Raw genomic sequence first — 12,785 nt, forward strand, 5'->3', positions numbered from 1 at the left:
CGCCGTGGATCAAAATTGGTAGGGTAAATGCGGGCCTTTTGGCCTATTTAATAAGATTACTGTCACAGGAGAACAAGAAGAAGAAGACTTTTGTGTATTCCCCTGGTGTGGCAAGGAGAAACTCACCATGTTGTCACCTTGAACTGTGAAGATGTGAAGAGATGGACTGTGCTGCGCGACAGAGTTGATGAAACATGGCAGGGTGGTGAAGAGTACCTCCGAGAGGTTGGATCCAGAGGGACCGTATCTATGGGGTTTAGCCGTTTAGGGGTTTAGACATAAATTTTTCATCATGTTACAAATTTAGTAATGTAACTATAAATAGCGCCTAAGAATTTTTAGTTTCACGCGCTCGTTGTAGTTTCACGCGCCAAAATTTGCGTATGGGGGAGCCAACGACTGCGAACTGATGACACGTATTTTGACAAAAACTGACATGCTACAACAATCACTAAACAAAGGGTTGAATGAAACAAATCAGAAGTAAATACAGAGCTTCTCGGCTATGCTATTCTGTACTAAGTTACATTTCTCCAACAATTCATCTAGTCTCTCACTCTCTCTCTCCTTTATCGTCTTCTTCTCAGCTTCTTTACCTTTACTTCTCCATGATCTCTCGGTTTCATCAGCTAACTCATCATCCTCAGTTATCATCAGATCAATCCTTCCACAAGCTTCTCTGCTCTTCTCCAACATCGACTCGTCTATGTCTCTATTATCATCAATAAGCGTTTCTGTCTGTACTGGTTCAACAACTCTCTGGCCTTTGTGTTCATATGGAGGAGACGACTCGAAGGGGCTGCAGCTGATTTGGATCATTTCATGAAGCAATGGAATATTTGGAGGAGAAGATTGGTATGATGCATCTTCAGACAAGAATTTATCTGCGTAGCTTGAAGTTGACATGGTGAGATCAGAGTTCAGTACGTAAGCTGAGGAAGACGATGAATCAGACAAACCCATTATCCGCCAGTTGAAGATCCTCTGGAAGATACCAATCCATCTAGGGATGATATGGTAGCGGCTTGAGTTATGGAGTTCGAGTCTAGTGTTTCTTTCGAGCATCACTCCTGTTTCTTTGGTAGCTAATGAGACTCCCATAAGATTGCTTCTCTGTGTTAAGTACTCAACTAAGCATCCCTCGAGTCGTTGCGTATGGTTCTCTATCTCAGTACCAGAAGCACATCCTTCGGTTAACCATGTCAAATCATCTTCAATATATGGGAGCTTACAACTCTCTAGCACGGAATTGAGTGGTTCGATGTTCTCTGCACGGCTCCAGTCCAGGTTGGGAAGATACCGCTTCACCATTAGACGTTCTTTTCTATTATCCTCGAGCAACATTGTCTCGGGGCAAGGCCAACCGATGGGATTTGCTTCAGCAGCAGAAGTGATGTTTCTTTTTGATGTTTCCAATGCGTCGTTGAAGGCTGATATGCAGATGTTAGGACCAACCTCCTGATCTGGCATCTGCTTAAGCAACTCCAGGGAAAAACTGAAATGGGTCAGAACCAGTTCCCGAGGTTTAACATGATGAAGATTCGGTTGCAGCGGTGAATTGCTCGCCAGCCATTTAATCCCATCTCTTAGCCGTGAATCGTTGAAAAAATGAACTTCCTGTCCTTTTTGGGACTTATTAGCAATAGAAACTATGGAAAAGCTTGCTATCTTTGATTTGTTAATATCATGGAGACCAAGTCCCGAGACGATACCAGTGTCAGGCTCAATGCGTTCCCCATTGCATGAGCTGATCACTACAAGAAGGGGAAGAACTGAACCACAGGGTACTGATTCGAGAATGTGGTTAAGCTGTTCTCTCTGGAGATTCAAAGGGAGGCCTCCAGATGCAAGGAAAAGGACTGCACTTGCACCACGTGTTGTTTCGCATATATCATTATCAGCGTCCACATCCCTAGCTACTGAGAGACAGCATGTGAAATCTGAATCAGACCTATTTGCAACCCATTTGTTCCATACCGACACACCAGGAGCTGAAAACAGCAGATTATCATCGTTGGGCCTATGTTCTGCATAAGGCATAAGCTTTGATGATAACCATCGACTGGCTGCTGAATGCGTAACCTGACTTGCAGAGGATGCTGTGTTTACTGATTTAGTCTGAGTACATAAGATGACCTTCCAGCTTATGCATTTTGATTCTGGATTTCTTCCAACTAGTATATCAGCTATCACATCTGAAATATTCAGCCTTGACCATGATTTTTCATGTTCTTCAAATCTTCTCCTCATGGCTTGATCAATGTCAAACTCATCACACGCCCTTGATTGCTGTGTATGAAGAGAAAACCGATATTACACTACCAACCTCAATAATAGTACATGCGTTTTAAGACTTTTAATGCTGAAACTTACATCAGTTTTGCTAAATCGGATAGGAGTACCCAGGGATAGTGAATTCAGTGCAGCAGCTGCTGCTAACTGTCGATGCTCCCGCAATTCACTTTGTCGTGAAGCCCACCGTTTCCATAATCTGCAAAGATTATTAGAGAAAAGATAAAAATAACCTAAATCAATTGTCAATTTGCATGAGGAGCTGACAAACCTTATGATCAACTTGAGTTTTGCCTTCGCCACTTCCTCATCATACTGGTTTACGATGACCCCATTCTCATCCTCGTCTTCCTGTTCAATGTCATTGTCATGGAAGTTCTTTTCCAAGGTACTAATAAGTGCAGCTTCAGGTACTGGTTCTTCCAAAGCATATTCTTTTCCCACACTTGTCGAAGACTCTGCAATTGTAGTTACAGGCACAATCTCCATTGGCATAGACTTCGGACTTTGTTGCAAAGCTGGTCCCGGCACAAGATTCGTATGTGCAATTGGAAATTTAATTTCCCCAGGAGACATACCAATACTATGGTCATTAGGTTGCTTTTCCAAATTCCAGGATTTAGTTTGAGGAAATCCAGTGGAACCAAAAGGAGAATATAGCTTCACGGGAGAATGAAATCCACCAGCTGATGTAATGTCATTTTGTTTCTGTTGATGCTCCACTGGATTTATAACAGATGGCCCCACTGGATTTATAACAAATGTCCCCACTGGCTTGTCCTCCTCTGGTAGGAAGGTTGTCTTGAAGTCAGTCATTTCGTTATCAACTAGACGCATGGATGTTTGTTTCTTAAGACTTCGAGCAGGCGGCATTTCCTGTTTATGGGGGGTAATACATGGTTGATGTCCTTTAGTTGATTCTGTGAGCAAGGAGGGTAATGGAGAGGGAGTAGAAACATCTTCCTCTATTGATGGAGCAGAAACATCTTCCACTATGGTTCTTGACTTTTTCATGTGAACAAGTTTTGAGCATTTTGTTTTGTAATCCTTATCAACATGGAGAAACAGATCATCCTTTACCATGTATGGCTCTTCAAACACTTTTATTGAAAAGCCATGGTACTCCAACAGGGCTTCTATGTCTTCTTCCTGAATTCCATCACCAGAAGAAAAATGTAAGACCTCTAGCAACTTCTCTGTTATAGATAAAAAAAAAAAAAGGAATACACCAAGCAACGAAGTGATGGAAGAAATACCTCCATCCCTATCCACTTTGACGTATCTGAAACTGGGAGACCCTGATTCTGTTGAAGACCCGAGTGAAGAGAAGCGAGTGCCTGAGTTCTTAACTGATGCAACAAAATAATGCTTAGATCTCAGTGAAACAATCACACATCAACAATATAAGCTTTTATACCCACAAAAGATATAAGCACTTACCTTCGAAAAGTGAGCATGCATTAAACATGCTTGAAGATAGCTTGCTTTCCGTGCAAGGCGAAAGAAGGCTATGAAATTGCCAGTTCTGCAAGCTCTGTTATTTCACAACTAGTATCAATACTCACCTAGATCCAGTTAACAAACTAACAACCAGAAAAAAAAAAATTCAAGGAACAACCTGGCTACATTGCGGGCAAAGAGAACTTCTGAAGTTTGCCTTATTTCTGGAGTCATATTGGCAAGATCAAGAGAAAGCTCTGAAGGTTCAACCTAACAAGACGAATTTATTGTCGGGTTAAGAACTTAGCCAAAATTCTGACCGCAAATTTTACCCAGAAGGACTTACCTTATATCCAGGATGCTTGTCGAGTTTGAGAAGAGCATAATAGCCACGAAACTCTTTCTCTGTAGGAATAATTATACCTTTCTTCCTGTGATCATCATACATTTGAAACAACTCCACAGATGTCTTGTTCATCTGCTCAATATTCAAGTGGGCATCAAACCCCTCTGAAAAGCCCTCTCCTTTCGTATATTCACATAGCTCATGCATTGCAATGATGTGAAGTCTTATCTGTAGCAAGAAAATCCATAGTAAGACCACACACATCCAAAACAGAATATCGATATAATATGGGCTTTATATAAAGATAAAAAGAAAAACAAACCATTTGCTCCAGTAAAGTAATAGCTTCTCGGTTGAAAATATGTTGCATTCTGAGATCCATACGAATAGCTCTCATCCTATCCCATAAGAAATTGTACATGCCTAGAAAGTTTTCATTGTAAGGTCGATCTAGCAAACTCAGCAAATATTCCATTGTATTCTGCAGGATTGGCATTGGTCGTATCAAAACTGCTTCTCGCTCCGCCGTCCTGGTATACTATTCAAAGGCAGATATATAAGTAGTCATCACGATGAATGAGTATTTGTCATCTAAGAAACAATCTGAAGCTTAATTGATATGCAAAGCAGCAAAGGTGAACTTACTTTCTTCACAGCAAGGGATTTGCTCGTCTGGTTCCTATCTCCATCCACACGCTCATAATGGTCCAAGTCGCCCTTCCTTTCACGCTCCCCCCGTTCCGACTCTGGGAAGATGAAAAAAAAAATCCATCATTATTTTTGTTCTACATTCACATCAGTTAGGGGCAAGATAAATATTGTTTGCAACGCAATTCCTTTTTAATCAGATTATGTGAACCAAAGAATATACGCTCAGTCATCGTTTTATAAGCTTGTCTCAGGCTTATGCTTACCAGGACACATGTCAGGGCATAAACCAATGATAAGAGAGGGTTGCTCCGAGCTTTCATAATTAGACAAGGAATCTCCCTTCCCGGTATCCCTACTTGATTCCAATGAATTGAACATTTGTTTGTTGTCCAGAGGTTTGGTAGTTTTATTTACAAATGATTTAGTAAGTTGAGTATCAACAGATCGGTCTGCAATAGGCTCCAGTTCACCCTTGAAGCGAGCAAGTCTCTTTGCCCTGGCCTGCTCTTCTCTGTAAAAATCCACACAGTTCAGAAAACTTGAAGAAATGATCCACAAATTAAAATAAAGAGTCAGTACTGTGTGGTTTAACAATTTACCCTTCCGTACAGTCTTGAGAAGAGAAAGAGTTTCGCTGGATATCCTCTTCAGCTGAATATAAAGGTGGAGATCTCGTCCTTTTTGTAGCAGGTGAACTGCTTGTCTTACCCGCGTTGTTGAAACTATTTACAGAGGAGGGCTGCCCAGGAAATTGAGAATCTGAACTTCTTGAAAGCATATATGTCTTCGATCCTGACGTAGGAGGAGATGTTGAAATCCTATCACAGAAACAGCATGCCTAACTAAGAAAAAGCTTTTAAGGAACATCTAACCAGATATAGAAAAGCAGATTTGTTGCGAGGGCATTACTTAAAGCTGCAAGTGGAGTAAGCATGACTTTACAGGCTAGTTGTAGAAATCTTCCATGAAACCATTACGCGTACACCGATTTACTAACGATAAAGTTTCTTAGGATTGTAACTCTATTCTTAATTTTGATTTCTCCTGCCCTTCATACTTGCATGTAGGACACGAGGTGCTGTCTACCTTGATTATATTCAAAATAATAAGCTTTACAAAGTAAGTGTCATGCTTTCTACCTTCGAGAATCATGCTGAGAAAATATGGAGTCGTCTCCCAGAGGTTTATCAGAAGAATTTCTTCTTGTAGCTTCCTGAATTTCAGCTGCTTCATGTGCATAGGGAAATGAAGAGTTTGGGGTTTGGTCTTGATTAATCAACCGATTGGGATTGCTCCTTGACCTCATTGGATTATTCTCCACAGACGACGGAGAGCGCCTACAAAAACATGAGAAAAAATTTTCAAAAGTCAGTGAGACAATAGCGTAATAATCAGCACAAAATGCAAAATAAACAAGTATGGTTCAAATTCCTATCCATAAAAACACCGCAACTTGTGATATATTTTATGACCTTATAAAAAAATTAAATCCAACAACAAAAAGAGAGGGAGGGATGAAAAAATTATGACACTGACAATAAAAAAGCTTACATCCAAGGTTGGCTAGATGGCGGCTGAAAATCATCTGCCAAGTTGCCATTCTCAAAACCTGATACTGGCGGTTGATTTCTTCGAGAAGATCCCAAATTCTGATCAGGAAGAAAATCTGACCGACTGCAAAAAAAAAAAAAAAAATTGAGGATTTTATAGATTGACGTTAGTTACATCAAAATTCAAAAGCATGATATTCACTAATCCCCACAGTTATGCGTATACATCTCATTTCCTAGCACCTAGACCACACAACAGACTTTTTATGAAATATAAAAGAGGAAGGTACATGATGCAAAACACATAAGGTGTACAAACCCGGCAAATAGACAAGTACTAAGAAAGCCAATGATATATGATAGGGATAAAGAACAGACACAATGATTATTTTAGAAAGTGCCATAGATGGCCTTCATCTAAAGGAAATGACATAAGCGACCTTTTTCTTTTTGAATCTTGTGATCGACCAATCTCAACAGCATCAGTTCCAATTCTGGAAAGAATGTGAGATGTACTAGCTGGAAACGTGGCCTGACTATGTTCACCATGATCTTTCAAGAAATTCCTTGATCCATCGTGCCCCGATTGAGGATTTAAAGTAGGCCTGAGAGGAAAAAAATGCAACAGGTCAAATTCAGCTAACTCATCAAGAACAATCCAGCAGCTTGCTTGCTAAAGCTTATAAGGTCATTCCGGCGACAATGAACTCTTTGGAGCTTCAAAGTCACTGCCATAGTAAGCCCTCGTGTACTAGGCAGAAAAACTTATAGCATTCCATCACATTCTACTTTCTTCCTACTGCTATAATTTCAATTGCAGAAAACTGAAAGCATATGAGATGTGTGATTAACACAGTTGCCAATTATGACACTCTTCTTAGTCAAAAAGTTTCACGTATGCTTTTACCTCTGAACTCCAGGAAATTGGTAAGGTCTCACAGAGGGGCTTGGACGTGGAAAAGTTTCTGAACCCCATGCTTTTCCATTGAAAGGTTCCGGGCTCCTAAAACAGATAACATTAAAGGCTTCCTATAATTTTCTCGGCTTAAAAATCTGTGCAACATTTAGAAGATTCAAGCAGAAAAAATAATAATAATAACCAAAGCCAAAGAAAATAGAAATTTTTGTTTATCCCATCACCAGCTATTACGATCAGACCTTTCCTGAATATCCTTTACAGGCATATAAGGAATGAAATTAAAATAAAAGAGAGCCGTAATAGCAAGTAACCTCACCTGTGAATTCCACCAGATTGGTAAGGTTGGCCTGAGGAGGGTGAGGGATTTTGAAAAGCCAAGGGAGATGGTGTTCGATTAATTGGAAGACTACTGCAAGCAAAAACCATAAAAATTTAGGCTAGAATCTAAGGTAGAAGGAAAAATTAATTGAATAAGTAACCAACCTAACATCATCATCAGTCCCATGGAACCGAAAGAGCAAAGAAATAAAATGAAGCAATACAATTAATAATGTCTAACCTTTGAACCCCACCTGGTCGGTAAGGTTGCCCTAAAGAGGGTGGAGAGTTTTGAGAAGCCGAAGGAGGCGGTGCTCGAGGACCACTACAAGCAAAAGTTCCAATACACAGGTTACAACAATGTAAAGGAGATAGAATAATCAGCAAACTTGAGAAAAAAAAGTCTACAAAGATGTAGCACAACAGCTCGCCCTAAGGAGGCTCACAAACAACCTAACATTCCCTCATTAGAGCTTGGTTTATCTAACCTTTGAATTCCACCAGGTCCAAAAGATTGTCCTGCAAAGGCTGAATGGTTTTGAGACGCCGGTGGTTGAACTGAAGAATCACTACAAGCAAATCCCCAATTCACAGTGTTAAAATTAAAGAGAAACAAAAGGCAAAAAATGAAGTAACTCGCAGCTCCTCCTCCAAAGGACCTTACAAATTACATTGGCCATAAAATAAGCAACTGAGCTTCAATACCCGAAGTGATACAGGACACAATTCATACAAAAATTGAACAACACTTGTCACATTCGCTTGATCCTAAACACTTCAATACAACGATAGATGTAAATTTGACAGCTCGAAGAATCATGAGCATAATAATAGATCCATAGCGTGAAATCAATCTCAAAATCCTCAAAAAAAAACTGGAATAAAAGTCCAATTGTAGCATATAGAAACATCCATTAGAGAAATCGAAAAGCACACCTAGTGGTATGAGTAGGAGCAGAAGCACCGAACGACGTAAACGGCGATGGCTTAGAGCTCACCGACGGCCCTGACTCCTTCCCGAAAGGCCTAAACGCCATTCTCTCTAAAAACTCCTTTACTAAGATTATTACCGCTGCTTATCTTCTTCTTCTTCTTCTCCTTCAACCTTCGTTCAATAACGTCGCCGGCTAACGTCGAAACAAGAGAAAAAAAGAAAAAAAAATCGAATTTTGTGTTCTGCACTCACGCCTCTCCGTCCGGCGAGAATTATTTTACGTTTTGAAACAACGACGTCGTTTTAATATTGGGCCTTATTCATAAGAAAATGGGCTTTATCATTGGATTATAAATAATTGTTATGATTCCGAAGAACGTGCGCATGTTGTCGCCATCTCGCGTTAGCCATCTTTTAGGTAGAACATCAACTTTTCATGACCGTTGACATTTTTTTTTTTCCCTCTTTCAATTTTCCCTGGAGACTAGTTTCCTCGATCTCGATCTCGATCATCTGGATTCAAGCGATTGATTGATTGATTACTAATGTCAATGTCTAATCTCGGATTGTTGTTGTTCGTTGCTATCTTTCTCGTTTTGCTTCAATCTTCCACTTCTCTGATTAGTTCTCCAAGTTCTATCATCAACCCTTCTAAAGTCAAACAGGTTTCTTCGAAGCCCAGGTTTGTTTTTTTCTCCCTCTTAGTGAGACATGTAGCAAAACCCTTAAGTAAATTTGGGAACTTTGAACTTTCAAACTGTTGAATTGTTAAAATAAATTGGTGTGTTTGTTTCTTCAGGGCATATGTGTATGAAGGTTTTTTGACGGACTTGGAATGTGATCATCTAATCTCTCTTGTGAGTGAATTTGGGTTTGAGCTCAATTTGGAAACTTTTTTCTTTTAAATGTGCTAATTTTGAGTATTTGATTTTGGTTGTGTTTTTGGGGGAAAAGGCGAAAGAGAATCTGCAGAGATCTGCGGTTGCTGATAACGATAATGGCGAGAGTCAAGTCAGTGACGTTCGTACCAGCTCCGGCACGTTTATCTCCAAAGGAAAGGTGCAATTTTTATTTTTATTATCGCTTCCATCTCTTACATTGCTCGGTCTCACAATCAATTGGACACAAGAGAGATCTCATTGAATCTCTTATAGATTGGCCTTGATCTTATTTCTGATTTATGACATTTGACTTCAACAACTTTGAATCTCTGGTGTTGTTTTCTGATACTAACGGATCAATTTAGTCAAATCCCTCAAGATCTGATGGAACTAGAAATTTAGAACCCCAAGTATATGATGACCAATCGTGGATGATGAATGGTACTTAGTTGTTAACAGGAAGAGATGACCCATATCATTGTAATGGTTACAATCTTCTTTGTTGTATCCACAGGATCCTATCGTTTCCGGTATTGAGGACAAGCTCTCAACATGGACATTCCTCCCAAAAGGTAACTTAAAACAAGCTGAATGGTTTTAATAGTGATCTCTCTGTTTCAGAAGATCAAGTGACAAGGAACCTTAACTCTTCTTTGAAAGGTTTAATCAGAGGGTAGTCTTTATTGTTTCTAAGTTGTTCACTTTTGTGGTCACAGAGAATGGAGAAGACCTTCAAGTACTAAGATATGAGCACGGCCAGAAATATGACGCTCACTTTGATTACTTTCACGACAAAGTCAATATTGCCCGTGGTGGACACCGCATAGCAACTGTTCTCTTGTATCTATCCAATGTCACAAAGGGTGGAGAAACTGTTTTCCCCGATGCACAGGTTTGTTTCTTTCAGAAAAGAAAAAAACCATCAGTTTCAGCTTACATTGTCCACAATGGCTGCCTACTCTGTATGTATTGGTTCTATATCTACATGGGACAAATAGGTCTTTAGTTCCCCTATCATTCTCATGAATATTTCTGCGCAGGAATTTTCTCGCCGCTCCCTTTCTGAGAACAAAGACGATCTTTCTGATTGTGCAAAGAAAGGAATCGCTGGTGAGTTATGAAAAGAAAGAATCATTAAGTGTCTTGGAATGTTTTTGAACTATGTATTTAAATTTCTTTTGGTAAATGTTGTTTTAGTGAAACCAAAGAAAGGGAATGCACTGTTGTTCTTCAACCTCAACCAAGACGCAATCCCAGACCCCTTTAGCCTTCACGGAGGTTGTCCAGTGATAGAAGGCGAGAAATGGTCGGCTACAAAGTGGATCCACGTGGACTCATTCGATAAGATTGTGAGTCATGACGACGGTAAATGTACGGACGTAAACGAGAGCTGTGAGAGATGGGCAGTGCTTGGAGAATGCGCAAAGAACCCAGAGTATATGGTTGGAACCCCTGAACTCCCTGGGATGTGCAGACGTAGCTGTAAAGCTTGTTAAAAGAAGAGGAGTTGACTATATATCTCCTTTTCTCTCTGTTTTGTTTTTTTCTTGATCTAAAGCTTCGTTTTTTCCATTTCTTGTTTCTGAACCTGAACTGTTTGTTAAAATGTATCACTTGATACAGTTGAGGGATGGCACAATCGTAATAAGTGATGGTATTATATGGTATTCCAGGGATATAATTTTAACTCACTGCTTTAAAATCCCAAAACAAAAAAAAAAAAAAAAAACTCGACGATTCGATTCAGGTTAGGGAGAGATCTCATTCTAGGGTTTGATTACTCAAATAGAAATGGATCCCAAATTGAACAAGGCGGATGATGATGATGATGGAGATCTCTGAGGAGGAGAATCAATCTAAGAAGCGCAAGGCAGATGATTCCATCCCGCTGGATTCTTCTTTCGATGATGGCGAAAACAACGAACAAGAAGAAGAACAAGACGGTGGCGATGATGAGGAGGAGGATGACGTGTCCAGCCGTGAGAAAGGCCAAGAATGGGACGTGGATAGTTTCGACGAGGGGGAAGGATACAAACCTAAAAAGAAGTTTGATCCCAACGACGAGGAAGCTATGAAAACGCGTCGATACCTACTTCAGATGTATCAATCCAATGTATGTATGCTTCTTTTAACAAACTACTTAGTGTATCTTGAGAAAAAAAAAAAAAAAGTTATATCATGAGAATTCAATATTTCAGTTTGCTCTTCCTACATTCTTGTGATTTTTATCTATGATATATCCATATGCAGCATTGTTAACATAATTAATCTGTAGTTATACAGGACGATTCTGATTCTTCCAGTGGTTGTGAGTTAAGTGACGGGTCCGGCCGCGAAAGTGACCAAGAATGGGATGTAGATAGTTTGGATGACGAAGAGTTCAAGCCCCCGGATAATTTGGATTACGAAGAGGGAAATTGAAAAAATGCGTCTATATATAGACCTCATATGTACCGGAGCAAGGTCTTTCTATGCTATATATTCTAGCTACTTCTTTGATTAGTTTCATGCATGACTTATTCATCAATCAGCAACTAGTCAACTATGGATTTTGGATAAATGGTGTGACTCTTAATTTGGCCAAGTTTTTAAGACTCTGAGATTTATAAGTTTCAAATTTATGATTGTGCTCAGGGTTTCTACGTGGATGGAGAAAGCTACTCTGGGAAACTAGCTAGACTACTTCTCTCAGGTTATTCTTGATGAACCCTTTTGGAGATATAGGATTACAGGCCGTGAATACGTGCAAACCATGGTAGATTTGGCTCTGGAAAGATATATACAATAAAATCAAGGTACGTATATAATTGGGTAATTGATTTATGTAAGATTCTCAATATTTATGTGATACACAATTTTGCCTATATTTGATCAACTAATTATTAGTATTTTTTGTGGGGATAATAATGGTAGGGATCGAGTGTGACTTGTGAATCGATTGTGAGGGCTATTCTGACTAGGGTGACCGGATTCAAGTTGTACATATCACTTTCATGGCTAGAGAGTCTCCCGATGGAGATCTTGTGGAATATCAAGCTAAGACGGAGAAGAAGGTTTGGCAACGTAAAGCTCACGCCATATTTTGTAGACCAACTCCAAAATTATAAGGGTACTCTCTATTTGATTTATTGTAAAAACTAACAACTAATAGCAAGTTTATTGGGGGTTCATATAAGGAGAGTTCTTAAATTTTTTATGAATTAATTGTGTACTGTTTGGAATATAAAAACTCATGATCTCTTAGATAAAATTTTCTCTTTTATTGGTAGGTTCTTATTTTGGGTCTCTTATTTTTTAAAATATTGGTTTTTAAAATTTTAAAATTTTAAATAGAATAGAAGTGGTATAAATGTGTAAACATTTAAGATTTTATAAAATTAAAAAATATTCTATTTTTATTAATTTTCAAACATACAAAACATAATAAAACATTAATACATTAATATGATTTGCC

At 39.2% G+C, this 12,785-nt stretch overlaps 2 protein-coding genes and 1 pseudogene across 6 annotated transcripts; 2 read left to right on the forward strand and 1 right to left on the reverse strand.

Annotated features, from left to right (window-relative positions):
- Nucleotides 1-400: 400 nt before the first annotated feature.
- Nucleotides 401-8,761, reverse strand: LOC104744791 (SAC3 family protein B). Of its 4 annotated transcripts, none has more exons than XM_087488956.1 (19): nt 8,453-8,761; nt 8,005-8,085; nt 7,758-7,841; nt 7,515-7,607; nt 7,187-7,282; nt 6,720-6,884; nt 6,281-6,403; nt 5,869-6,066; nt 5,329-5,547; nt 4,993-5,240; nt 4,724-4,824; nt 4,401-4,616; nt 4,079-4,306; nt 3,911-4,002; nt 3,733-3,826; nt 3,549-3,641; nt 2,564-3,441; nt 2,374-2,491; nt 401-2,289 (listed from the first exon to the last, which is right to left on the reverse strand). In XM_087488956.1, the coding sequence occupies exons 1-19, from the start codon at nt 8,551-8,553 to the stop codon at nt 478-480; spliced, it is 5,040 nt and encodes a 1,679-aa protein (XP_087345082.1). In that variant the 5' UTR covers nt 8,554-8,761; the 3' UTR covers nt 401-477. The 4 variants fall into 4 exon arrangements, with proteins under 4 accessions (XP_087345082.1, XP_087345084.1, XP_087345083.1 ...); XM_087488958.1 differs by having other exon boundaries at nt 5,639-6,066; nt 8,453-8,702; XM_087488957.1 differs by having other exon boundaries at nt 7,771-7,841; nt 8,453-8,700.
- Nucleotides 8,762-8,823: 62 nt separating this feature from the next.
- On the forward strand, nt 8,824-10,998 carry LOC104744792 (prolyl 4-hydroxylase 2). Its single transcript, XM_010465897.3, has 7 exons — nt 8,824-9,132; nt 9,250-9,307; nt 9,405-9,509; nt 9,846-9,903; nt 10,048-10,223; nt 10,372-10,441; nt 10,529-10,998. The coding sequence occupies exons 1-7, from the start codon at nt 8,996-8,998 to the stop codon at nt 10,825-10,827; spliced, it is 903 nt and encodes a 300-aa protein (XP_010464199.2). The 5' UTR covers nt 8,824-8,995; the 3' UTR covers nt 10,828-10,998.
- A 25-nt stretch (nt 10,999-11,023) lies between these two features.
- On the forward strand, nt 11,024-12,593 carry LOC147926219 (uncharacterized; annotated as a pseudogene). Its single transcript, XR_015582475.1, has 4 exons — nt 11,024-11,444; nt 11,615-11,794; nt 11,966-12,126; nt 12,245-12,593. The product of XR_015582475.1 is annotated as an uncharacterized LOC147926219 (transcript).
- Nucleotides 12,594-12,785: the final 192 nt, after the last annotated feature.

The sequence above is a fragment of the Camelina sativa genome, chromosome 15, assembly GCF_030686135.1.
Source record: "Camelina sativa cultivar CO46 ecotype springtype chromosome 15, ASM3068613v1".
NCBI lineage: Eukaryota > Viridiplantae > Streptophyta > Magnoliopsida > Brassicales > Brassicaceae > Camelina > Camelina sativa.

Bases quoted from the DNA above. Each gene is read 5' to 3' on its own strand.
- LOC104744791 (XM_087488956.1), bottom strand. From the start codon at position 8,553: ATGGCGTTTAGGCCTTTCGGGAAGGAGTCAGGGCCGTCGGTGAGCTCT. The intron at 6,885-7,186 runs GTAAAAGCATAC...TTTTCCTCTCAG, and splicing joins CAATTTCCTGGAGTTCAGAG to GCCTACTTTAAATCCTCAAT. The intron at 3,642-3,732 runs GTAAGTGCTTAT...TTGTTGCATCAG, and splicing joins TGCATGCTCACTTTTCGAAG to TTAAGAACTCAGGCACTCGC.
- LOC104744792 (XM_010465897.3), top strand. From the start codon at position 8,996: ATGTCAATGTCTAATCTCGGATTGTTGTTGTTCGTTGCTATCTTTCTC. The intron at 9,308-9,404 runs GTGAGTGAATTT...TTGGGGGAAAAG, and splicing joins GTGATCATCTAATCTCTCTT to GCGAAAGAGAATCTGCAGAG. The intron at 10,224-10,371 runs GTTTGTTTCTTT...ATTTCTGCGCAG, and splicing joins CTGTTTTCCCCGATGCACAG to GAATTTTCTCGCCGCTCCCT.